This window comes from Gambusia affinis, linkage group LG06 (assembly GCF_019740435.1).
Source record: "Gambusia affinis linkage group LG06, SWU_Gaff_1.0, whole genome shotgun sequence".
Classification (NCBI taxonomy): domain Eukaryota; kingdom Metazoa; phylum Chordata; class Actinopteri; order Cyprinodontiformes; family Poeciliidae; genus Gambusia; species Gambusia affinis.
The window spans coordinates 30,088,890-30,101,743 of record NC_057873.1 but is presented as its reverse complement, the minus strand read 5'-3'; the positions used below and the strand labels follow the sequence as shown (position 1 = coordinate 30,101,743).

The 12,854-nt window shown below is 36.1% G+C and overlaps 1 protein-coding gene across 9 annotated transcripts in view; it reads right to left on the bottom strand.

Annotated features, from left to right (window-relative positions):
- The window catches only part of bcas3 (BCAS3 microtubule associated cell migration factor), a 305,494-nt gene extending 295,012 nt beyond the window's left edge, over window positions 1-10,482 (bottom strand). For 7 of the 9 annotated variants that reach the window (XR_006370795.1, XM_044118520.1, XM_044118514.1 and 4 more), the window contains exons 1-5: window positions 10,356-10,453; window positions 8,819-8,913; window positions 6,961-7,015; window positions 5,142-5,217; window positions 4,256-4,362 (exon numbers count right to left, since the gene is read on the bottom strand). Coding sequence is in view for 8 of the 9 variants with exons in the window: in XM_044118520.1 (XP_043974455.1) it covers window positions 4,256-4,362; window positions 5,142-5,217; window positions 6,961-7,015; window positions 8,819-8,889 (309 nt within the window). In the remaining variant the exon portion in view is untranslated. Of the gene's footprint in view, window positions 1-4,255; window positions 4,363-5,141; window positions 5,218-6,960; window positions 7,016-8,818; window positions 8,914-10,355 lie in introns of all 9 variants that reach the window. The other 2 variants (XM_044118512.1, XM_044118513.1) reach the window with 2 other exon arrangements.
- Between the last annotated feature and the right edge of the window lie 2,372 nt (window positions 10,483-12,854).

Sequence of the window (12,854 nt, the reverse complement as noted above, 5' to 3'; positions counted from 1 at the left end):
GTGATAAACTCTGTGCCACATTAGCAGATTGCAGTCCAAAATAGTTACGACTATGTGTGAATACTCATGTTCCATGCTACCCATGGAACATTAAGAAAACAAACTCATTATTCCACTTGAAAAAGAACAACTACACATACCATGTGGAGTTTTGTAATAATCTCTTTTTTTTTTTTTTACATCACCAGAAAATATTTTCTAAAAATATACTTCAGGAGATGTGTATTTATATTCCATGCTCAGTGAAAACATATATTGCTACTGTTTCAACATAAAATGGATCAAAAGAAATAATTTGCTTCCGTGTGACAAAGTCCCAGGATTTCAGGTCCGAAAGTCAAAGTATCAAAAAAAAAAGATTTGATAATGTACTGCTAAAACAAATAACCTTTTCTAATTATGAAATATTTTAACAAAATGTAGTGTATGACCGTTAGTGTGGAAAGTAAATTTTTTTTAAAGATTATTTTTACTTTTTTGTGCATTTAGGTTGACTTCCATTAAATCATTATTACAGAGTAAGCTACTTTTTACCATCAGCTGTTTATATCCACTGTATATTTTTTGCTCAACACTTCTCAACAACTGGAATGTAACATGGCTTTATTAGAACTCTGTTAAAGGTGTGCTAAACACAGTATGTTAACTTTACAGGGTGTATTACACATCATGGCTTCCATGTAAAAAAACCATGCAAATTAATTAGACCAATGGTTAAAATATTCAGAAAAATAGCCTTAAAACATCGTATATGTTTTGATCAGGATATGCTGCCTCATATCCGAACATCAGAAGAATGTGAGTCTCTTAATGTAACTTGAACAATGGCAGCACATTATGACCATGTTAATAGGTGGATCATGGTGTGTTGCCCTGGACTTCTGATGCAGTGTCCATTTATTAAAATGTGCTATTTGTGTATTTTATTGCAGTACAAGTATACAAGAGCAAAACAATTAAAAATAGCACAATATTTCTGAAAGAAAACTCTGAAAACTGAAATTATGTTTTAAACTCATATTTAGAAGTACTTGGATAATTAATTTTTGTATTGTCCTGTTAGCTAGCTAAAAGTTAGCTAGCTTCAAGTTCCCATAAGCCTGGCCAGAAGAAACTGCTGACACTTTTAAATCGGTGTTATAATGACAATGAGAAACCCACAACTGGCTAATGATTCTGAAGATATTGAGCTTAATCTATTAAACCTATTAAAATCTCCCCAAAGACAATCCATTAGAAAAATTCTCAAAAAAGCAGCAAAGATGTGTATCTTTGGCTTTCACTAACATCTTACTTCCCATCCCAACACACATGTAGACAGACAATTAGCCCAAGATGGTCTGCCTCTTATCAGGCAGTGCTTAATGACACCTCTGCAGCGTGAGGCGACAGTAATCTGCATCGCCTCTACACCCCGGTCAGCACACAACAAGCCAGTCTCCATCTCACAAGTCCATCAAAGTATGTGCGAAGCCATGTACGTTCACACTGTGCCGGGCCATTACAGAGGGTGTTGGCTTAGCAAATGTCACAAACACTTCACAGTCACTCTAGAGATGGAAACTGAGGCACCATCAGTGCTTAGGTACTTAAAACCTTGCAAGAAAAACCCCACAACCCAGATATCTCCTGTAAACTTTGAAAACTGAAAGAAAAACAACAATGAAGGAGAGCATTGCAACAAAAGAGGCCAGGATGTGTTACATGAAGCAGAATAACTGCCAACTTAGACTGAGAGCACAGAACGCTTCCTCACCAGGGGTATATTTTCACTGGGGTGAGTGTCCCATGGTAAAAACAGCTGCACAACTGTGCTCCGCCATAGCAGCAGCACAAAATCTGTTAGCAGCCCGGGTGTTGCCACATCACAGCGGCCAACGTGTGTGATCACGGATAAAGAAAGAGTGCGTCCTTCTATCTGCGGCCTGTGGATGTTTAGAAAGAGGCTGATTAAGGACTCTGGAGTGTTTAGATCTCACAGGATGTATGTGAAGTTTGCATGTTTCAGTGACAGTCTCTACATGAAAGGCGATACTCGGTGAAAGAAAGCTCTGCAGCGTTGTGGGTCATTTGTGATGTTATGGAGCTGACAAAATCCTCTAATGATTTTCCAAGACTGACTTGGGGCTGGAGTTAGAAAAGCCAGTCTTGTCTGCCTGCTATGGACTTCTAAATATAACATCCTCCACATTAAAAAAGGAAGCTTGAATGGAACATATTTCAAATAGAACAATATTTTTCAGCAACCTAGTCTAGTAGGTTCATTTTGTTAACTTTTCCAAAAAATTTCACTTTTAACAGAGAAAAGAATATGATTTGTAAAGATTAGTGAACTATTTCACTGTAAATATTTTCTCTCTTCAAAGAAATAGATTTCCCTCTGGTGGTCATCCTTTAAACTACACTAGCAGGTATCCTTTTAAATTCATGGGCAGCTGATGAACTGAAACAATGTATTCTTCTTATCTCAACTGAATTCCTCTAAAGCTCCCATTTTGATGGGAGGTATTCATGAGTGAATTACCCTCCAGCATCTAAAGCCTCCCATAAGGTTCAGGGCTTGGATTCATTGATAGTAACTACTTATGAGAAAACTCTGTTACAGTCCTTGTAATGGTTTCTACCCATCTGAATGAGTCCCAGCATGGGCACTGCCTCAGGTGAGAAGCTATTTTCACATTGGGAGCATAAAGTCACAGAACTAAGACCTGTCCAATTAAAAGAACCCAGCAGTGTCAGTTAAAATTGTTTTCTAGTCTAATCGATGAGTCACTCTAGAAAGAATCTTTCTTAAATAGGGGATCTGCTAAACCCAGGAGATGACTTTTTAAGAAAAGCACCATTTACTGAACCTATAATAATTATCCGACATTATTATACAAGCCATGCACAACGGGAAACTGTTAATTTCAGTACAAGGGGAAGATAATGTTTACTAAGACTTGAGCACATGAATCATCTCTATATAACTGATATTCCTTTTGTTAGTCACTATACAAAAGCAGTAGTAAGAGAAGGAGTGGGTGTTATCCAGATGTTTTATTATTTTGGTAACATCTCAGCTGTTCAGCCAAGAGGGTTCCTTTACATTTTCTGTTTGAAAAATCCTAAAATTTCTACAATTATCTGATAAATTTTAGAATATTCTGGATATCTAACAAACCACATAATACTTGAAGCAGTCTTTCCATTCAGCAGAATGGTACAGAGGTTTTGACATATTTTTGCATATGGACTAACTTAGGTCACCCCTTTTTTTAATCTACAATCTTTACCTTTCTGTAAAGCAGTTAATGATTCTGTGAAATAAGGCATTTTTTATCTTATATGTTAGAGTAAAATTACAAAAACTGTGATTATTAATACAGATAAATGTGGTTAAGATGGCCGGTTTATATTCTGAATGAGTTTAAATTTAGAAGAGAATTCTATCACTCATTCAAGGTTACAGCCAAAAGAGCTGAATGTACATTTTGATTTATTAGTAATAAAATAAGAATATAATTAACATGATCTTTTCTTTTTATTAATCCAGATTTAGAAAACAGAATCCTTTTTTCTGTATTGTTAAAATCAAATTGCAATATATTTAACTTGCTTTTGAAAATTTCTAACTTATATTTTCAAACATTTTCAAATGTTTTTCTTTCCATTTCCCTCTTCAACATTTACAAGTTAAACAATAGTCTCACTTCCAAAGATCAGTGGACTCTGGTGAAAGTTAAAAAAAAGAAAATGGCTGTTGTAGTTGCACAATCCTTAACATGGTCAACACTGCCATCTATTGGACAGACATAAGACAGATAACGGACATGTTCCAGCAGATCAAGGGCAAGAAATGATCTTTGAACCCAGTTCTGTGGTGGAATTTAATCCTGCAAACACCACAAATAAACTTGTTTTAGAAGAGCTTAAAAATTTCACTTAACATGAAGAAAATTTACATCCACAAAAAGAAAACTTGAATTGGATATGAGGAGTCCTGCACATTAAAACTTCTTTATAAATCTTTTATTTAAAAATGACACAGATGTTAAACAAAAAAAAGTGAAGCTTGCCTGTTTGTAGGGTTTTTAGTGGTTCTATCAAGAACACAAAACAAACCAATACAAAATAAAAACAGTACAACACCGTTAGGTTATTTGATTTTTCCATACTCCTATAAATAGCTGTGGAAATAAATCAATATTTTTGGACAAATGATACAGAAAGAAGCAAGTGAAAGTGGCTATAGCACACAACTAATGGAACTTACAGAAATGCTCCAGATCTGCATGCCATCAGTGTAGCCAATCATGAGGCAGAGGGGCGGGTCTGAAGTGCCGCTGTGCATCTCCAAAAATTCTGGGTTACGAGCTGTGTCTGCCCAAATAGAGAAACACTTTGATTATCTTACTATCTACTGAACCCTCCACAGATAACTGTCATTAGGAAGCATCACTGTTTGCACCACACAAGACTGAAAGTGACACTTCATTTTACATGACAAGAAACACTATTTTCAAGAAATCTTCCCAAAGTCATCTGCCGTCTGTCCTTGTACTCTCTGAACAGATACGTTTGTTTCTGCTGCCAGTCCTCAGCTACTTCTTCACTGGCTGTAACGCGACTCAGCAACACACTGACTCTTCAAAAATATATGGTGTTGCTTGCTGGACCCACTACCCCACTGAAACATGGTCTCAAAGCTGCTGCTGCTTAGAACTTTTATAAATAATATTTTTTAACATACAGACTGAAGCTGGATCAAAAGCTGCTCCGTGTTAGATAAAATGATTTATCTCAGGGTGTCCACATAGGTTCAACCACGTTATTGCTTTTTCTCCAAACAGTTTCAGTTGTTTTTGTTGAATTGTACATGGTACGTGTGAAATTTTTAAATTGACAAAAAGGTGGAATATTAACAACATAATGAAGACTTTTAAGATATACTAATTTCACCGATGCCTGACGTAAACCGAATAGAGTTTGTTTGTTTAAAGTGAAACATCTTCAGTGAAGAACAGGTGAGCAAACCATAAACTACCAACACTGCTGTCTCCTTCACCAGAGACTGATGAAAACAGAAAACTGGCACAAAAGAACAAAAAGGTTAAAGTCACTTATCAAACAGACACTATTTCCTCCTTTTCATCACTTACCATTAACATCTGCTTTCTCAAATCGAACCCAAATGATTTTCTCTTTCTCATCAGTAGGTGGCGCTCCAGTATATGCCTGCAGTTTAAATGATCAAGAAGACAGCGAGCAAAATAGATTAAATTCACACAAATAGTATCAAAGTCCAAAACTTGTGTGAATGATTCAACTTAGGAAAAACTGTTTTCAATACAAGTATTGAAAATCAATACTTGTAGCAGAGAAAGATGAGAGATTAACACATTTAAAGAATGAATAGCAGGAGAAAAAAACTCCCTCTTCAGGGCTTAGGTCCAGCACAAAACTAAAGAACTTGACTAAAATCCTTCCCCTTACAACTAATATGGATGGAGGCCTTGTTATCCATCACATGCCCAAACAAATGAACAGGGTGTAAAAGGCACCAACTAAAAGTGATATTTACCACATGATCAGTGAAGAGAAGTTGTCGGAGGAAAAGCAGGATGAGATAACATTTTTGATGCATATTCAAAAATTTTACTTTTCCTCATTCTAAACTGCTTAAATCTAGTCAAACACAAAGCGTCACAAAGAAACTTTTAACTGCTTCACACACAACTGAAGGATAAACCGAACAACAACCGAGAACTGCTCTTTGTAGGATCACATGGTAACTTTTTTGACAGCCGCATGCTTCCATATTTTAGTGTGTTCTGGGAGTGCAGATATTTGGAAACAATGAGTCTGGCTTTCTGATGGCAGATCTCATTGGAGATGTCCATGACAGATGGGGGAAATGAAAATGAAGTTCCAGATTATTAGGAAGTGTGCAAGCATCTACTGTTTGTCGGGGGGTTTTATGGGACAAATATTGGTGTTGAGCATTTTCAAAAAAGGAGGTTTCCTTTTAAAAATATTTTTTTTTAAATCTTAGTTTTAAACATAATTGCATTTTTTTAAAAATAAAAAAAACCTTAAGGTAAAAACATTTAAAAATGTTGTAAAACCATTGTTCTGTTAAGCCACAACAGTTGGTTTAATTTATTTATTTAACTATTTTTATTCTTATTTGGTAGCTGATTTTAGACTGTTTTTGATACCCAAATCAGTTTACATTTTTATTTATTTATATTGTCTTTGTAAAATATATATATATATATATATATATATATATATATATATATATATATATATATATATATATAAAATCCTAGCCCATATGCCTCTTACCTCTTGCCCCCAGCAGAAAATATAAAATATTGCCTGTGATATCGTTATTGAGGTATTTAAAATATATTGTGATATAATTGTTTGGCAATATCGCTGCACCCCAGACAGGTTGTCAGTCCTTCACAGGGCAACACAGAGACAGACAGGACAAACAACCAAACACACACACACACACACACACATTTAAGGAGAATTTATGGAGACCAATTTGGACTGTGGGAGCAAGCCGAGACACCTGGAGAGAAAATGGCTAATTGGGAACAACTTGGTCATTTCCAATTAGGGGCGTCCTCACTTTGGTTTCCAGCAGTTTAAAGATTAATCTATGGGTAGCTTAATCTATCTTTAACTAAAAAACATCCAAACATGTCATATATTTTTCAGTTATTTGAGGAGACAGTGTTGTACAAATGATCCAACTGTCATGTTTTTATTGTTGACCCATAAAAAGAAATAAGAAATGCATGACAAAAATATGAGGGTTGAGCTCAGTGTTGTGAGATACTGTAAATGTATCTGAAGGTGTTTTGATCCAAACTCTTGGAGATGTGAAAACAGTTCTCTGGAGAAATCAGCGTATCGAAAACATACATCTAATCATCCCCTCCACAACAAATGAGAAACAGTTACCTGTGGGACCACATCCTGCAGGAAGGTCACAACACTTTCCATGTACGACTGCTCCCTGCCAGAATAAAAAGCTCAAGTAAAACAACAAACTGAGATATAATAGAATCGATACTTTACCTCCTTTTAGTAACAAGTTTAGTTGAATGAAAAAGTTAATTTTGGCTAAACTGTATTTTTTATTTTATTTTTATTTTTTTATATCACAGGTGTTCTAGTATAAAGTAAAAAACACAAGTAATGGGTAGCTTAATCTATCTTTAACAAAAAAACATCCAAACATGTCATATATTTTTCTAATTCTTGTAAATGAATAACAAAGAAGTGCAAAATGAGCTGCTCCGTTTTCAATCATTTGGAGCTCATTAATATATTCTGTAAGTCCAGTGGGCCAAACCAGGACAGTATTTCAAACGAAACAATATCACGGCTTAAGTTACTCTTCCAATAGTAGTTGATGATAGTAGTCCTGTACTTGTTCTAATAATCACTAAGCCTCCACCCATTTTAGTATATATTGCCAATTTAATCTGTGATAATGTGCTATCTAAGGTGAGACTCAGGAGTTTTTAAAACAATGTTGCAGGCCTATGCATGCTGATAACTGATGTTCAAAATATGCTTTAATCTGTTTAAATACAAATTTCTCCATTTCTTTACTTACAATACACAGTAGGCTAATTGGGAGACTGTTAGATTCAGGCAACAGTAATTTGTTAATTCTTGACAATGGAGTTGTTTTAGCAAATTTCCATTTTTGTGGCACAAAACTTTAACCAAATTTTGATTTATAATGTGGCAAGCTGCAAGAGCAACATTATTTCCACTTTACTTAGTTCTACCTCCTACTTTAACTACACCAGGATGTTTTTCTATGCACAAATTAAAGCACATTTTATTTCCTCCATACTGACTTTTTGAAGATTAAATCCACAACTTTTTCTCCCATTCACATATTTATAATTATAAAACTACTTTTATAATTGACGATATGCATGTTGCTTTTTTAATATATCTATTTTATTTATGAAATAATTGTTTAATTGAGTTCCAATTTCACTTGGTTTAGTTAAAAATCTACAACTAATTATGCATTTAAATTGTTTCAATTAAATAATTGCAACTCAATTGCAATTAAAATTGAAACAATTTCAATGACATTATTGTGCTATCCTCAGTTATGCAATTTGTTTTCAAAATGTCATTTCTTTTTCTTTCTGCCTTATATAGAACAATCCAGGAAAGAAACCTATTAGAGGAAGCAAAAGACTTGAGATTCGGTCAACATAGCAACTGTAAACTAAACAGACACCAAATGTTTCCTATAGTCTGTACTTAGTTACTTTGTTGTGGACCTGTGATTAAACATGACAGAGTTGCAGGTAGGGCAGCACAGCACACTGCAAATTTATCATGCCAGCAAAATCACGATACACCGTAATACTTAGTGGAATGATTTCCATGCCAGTAATGCTGTGGATGATGGTTGATTAATGCTGCTGAAAATGTTTTAGAAGTTTATTAAGAGGTTTTGGGAAAGTTATTTATAAACTGAAACTGTTTAATTACTGAACTGTAGATACAACCAGATGCAACCTTTTTAATAACCCCATGTTCAAAAATTTAAAATAATGAACCCAATTTTTACCAGAGGCTGGGTAATCTATCAGGTTCTATGCTTGCTAGAACCTAGCAGTATTGTTAAAAAAAAAAAAAAGACTAATACTATATATTTGCTTAGTTATTATGTCATAACAATGTCACTTATATTATTGCACTTTATGTGTATATGTCATCCAATCCCAGTGGCAGCATCTTGATTGTTAAATGAATACTGCAACAAGAAGGTTTTTGTTCTTACGTAGCAGCCTGAGCTCGGACCAAAACTCCCCCGGCACAGCGGCTCGGTCTGCGGGGAGAGTCGGACGACATCCTTCTCCTGCTTCTTCTTTTTACCTCAAGAGAGGACACGACAACAGCATATACAAAAACATAAATATCTAGTTGGATCAGAAAACAAAAAGCAAATATAAGGATCTGAACATAAGTATGAAGTCAGTCTTTTTTGAGCAAAAGAATAAATGGAAAAAAAATAACTGGAACGTTTCCATTTTTAGGTCTTTTAAGATTACTAAAATTCTTTCTACCTGCAAAATGTCAGGATCGTGAAAGATTTTATTTTTTTTTCAAAATATAAATACTCAATGTTAAAAAGTTTAATCAGAAATTTTTGGTTATTATGGAGAAAGACATGTTAGGCTGAGAATGTATGAATAAAACAGGGAGGTAGCCAAATTAAAAACTGAAATGAGGAGAGCAATCACAACACTGCAAACACGATTGGAGATTTGGACAACTGTCTCCTGAACTATGAAATCGACTCTGGGCTTAAGAAATAAATCCCTGCTCTACATCAGAAGAGGAACAAGTTTTGGACCAAGATGTCCATGTGTTCACCCAGGCATGTAAAGGAGCAAAGCTCTACAGTTAACAAACTTCAATTTTTAGCAGTTTTATTATTAACTTAAAGAAAAGTAGCTTTGATAATAACAAAAATTATTTCTCACAATGATAACACATTTTCCCACAAAGCAAATAGCTTATTGTAGGCCTTTCTTTAGGACAGAGTACAGTATCAGCAGTATACAAACACTGAAGATGCTGCACTAAGGACTAATACGAGGGACTTAGAACACAACAATCTAAATGTTTTACCTTTATCTTAAAAAAAACCCTGATAAACAGCTAGATATGTTTTCTTGGCGCAAGAACCAGAACCAGATGTCAAACAAAAAAGATTTGCGATGATATAAACATCTTGCAAGGAAGCAGATTCCATATGTATTAGAAGGTCAGTCAGAGCTGAACAAACAGCTGGTTATCAACAAACCAACAAAGCGACATGCAGAGGTCAGCTGGTCAGCTGGACAGCTGGGCTTCAAACACCACGAACACCAACACTGGTTGTCTTCAATGACTGAACGTCACAGAAAATGAAGACAAACTAGAGTAGAAAGTCCAGTCTCAGTGTGGACTACATGAATGGAGCAGTAACACAACACTATCAGCGACAGGCAAGCGACTGCTGAGATAAAATTCCCCCAAACATCACATTGACAGGTTTACTTCTCTCAGCCCCTGGTGTTCCCCAAATCAACGTGTCTCCCTCTCGCCCCTACCTCAAACCATCGGACACACAACGCGAAGTAAGACAACTGTCAACACATCACCCTAATTAGGTAACAATGAACTTCTGTTAGTAGCACCCAAAAGCTATTGTAGCTAGCCAAACAGCTAGCTGGTACATTTCTCTTCAGCGATAAACGCCATAATAACACTCTGGGTCTATTACACACTTGTTAGGTTACATATACTGCCAGGGCAATGCCGTTACTAACCGGAGCGGGAAACGCTGACTGTCAGCCTCTTTCAGCTCCGACTAGAGCTGAACAGAAGAAGAGAAGAGCTTCACAATAAACAGTCAAAACACAAACAGACTAGAATAGCGGAACTGCGTGGTCCAATAGAAAGCCAATCAGAGCAATGGAATGGTGCTGTCGGGCCAATCGAGCTACAGTAAAGGCGGGACTTCTGAATTCGTCATAAAAAGATATTTGCAAAATAAATTCTTCTAAAAATACGTGAAGGAGACGCAGCAAAAATGTGTCTAGAATAACTTGTGCATATTGGTAACATATTTACCAGACCGATGTAGAATAGAATAGAGTAGTGAGTGCAGCAAAAAGAAGGGTGAATGATAGGACTTACGCTTTCCTCCTGGCTCCGAATAATTGCTTTTGACCGGGAGCGGTGCGTTTCTAGATAGCAATAGCAGCCCTGGGAGTACATACTGCATTGATCTTATTTTTTGATAACTATGATTAATTGGCATGATTGGATCAAACTTACTTTTTTGTATAGTGCCTTGATGTGTTGTGAGTTGACTATATAAATAAACTGAACTGGACTGCACAAAAATGTTAAACACCATAGGCTATTAAAAATATCCACACAGTCTCTGTCCGTTATTGTTTTATGAATACTAGTCTGATGATGTAGGCTATTACAGAACAATAGATAAAGGAGCGACTGTGTGCACTGGCATTCTTAAACAGAAAGTCCTGCACACATCCATCCACCATACATTTTCTATTCACCCTTGTCCCTAATGGGGTCGGGAGGGTTGCTGGTGCCTATCCCCAGATAACGTTCTGGGTGAGAGGCGGGGTTCACCCTGGACAGGTCGCCAGACTGTCGCAGGAAAACACAGAAAAAAGAGTGTGAGTGTGTGTGTGTGAAAACAACCATTCACTCACACACTCACACCTAGGGAGAATTTAGAGAGCCCAATTAACTTGACAGTCATGTTTTTGAACTGTGGGAGGAAGCCGGAGAACCCGGAGAGAACCCACGCATGCACAGGGAGAACATGCAAACTCCATGCAGAAAGACCCCGGGCTGGGAATCAAACCCAGGACCTTCTTGCTGCAAGGCAACAGCTCTACCAACTGCACCACTGTCTTGCACACATATACAGAGTAAATACAAACAACTTCAGTCCAAAACATAAGAATTTAATACAATATATCAACCTCAAAGGAAAGCACATCAGTCAGTCAACTCCAGTTACCTAACCTAGTAACATTCAGTAATGAGACCAAACAAGCTCTGAAGCTAACAAATAACAATATTCAAAAAACCAACAAACAGCGCAAAGAAGAAACACTGAAGCAGAATTGACTCATAATCTTGTCTTAATCAGCCATCACGGCGATGAGTAGGCAGTAGGGATTTCCATGAAAAACATGTATTGTGACGCATGGTCAGAAGGCGTCCCAACTGTCAATATATGATGAGTTGGGAGTGAGAATGTGTTGTTGCAAGGAGTATTGGTGGTGTCAAATACTAATACTGTCACTGTTAATTTATTTATAAAACACTTTAAACACAACAAGAGTTGCACCAAAGCACTGTATGTCAGAAGAGCCATACAGTAACAACAGCAGTATAGAAAGATAATTTCACAAAACTCATATCACATTGCCAGGCTTTACATGAATGCCATGCAGTAGAAGTGATTCTTTAGTACTGTCTTAAAGATGCAGTAAGTAACTTTCTTAGAAAATATATTTTTACATATTTGTTCACTATTTTGTGACTATTTGGTATAGAGCCAGCCCAAGGCATAAGCAAACTAAGCAGCCGCCTAGGGCCCCAAGGCCACCAAGGGCCCCCCTCAGTGGAGCTGATTTATTTATTTTTTTAGTAATAATTTCTGTCATTATAATATAAAAAAAAAAACACAATTTCACTGTAAAGTGATTTGTTTTTGCAATAATATATATTTGATAATGTATGTAGAAATTATTATTTATTGATAAAAAGGAAAAAAAATAAATTGCTCTTGGGGCACATGTTACCGCAACGCTTCGCCGGTAACATGAGCTGCCCCAAACATCCAAAGCTCCGGTCAGAAGTTAGGTAAGAGAAACAATGTCTCAAAAAAGGACTTATCCTTCAGGGAGAAGAGGAAGAATAGAATAAAAAGGTTTGTTTAAAGGTTTGTTTTAATGTGCCTTGGTAATGTAATGTAAAAGATTTGTAATCAAGCTAATATCAAATTAGCTTGATAGAGCCCTGGAACGGTGCATTTCAACAGCCAAACATTTATCCTAGCGTCTTTGTGTTTGTGTGAAACTGAGTTTAAACTTTAAATGAGTTGATTCCCATATTTCTGAGGTGTCAAAATGCCGTGTTTGATAACATTTGATAACGATATTTAAAACTTCTCAATGTTTGACATTGTCTTGCAAAATGTTTTCACGTCAGGCCACATAGCTGTTACTTTGATGAGCTACTCTAAGCTGTAGTTGGGAAATTGTTGTTTGCTGCTGAGC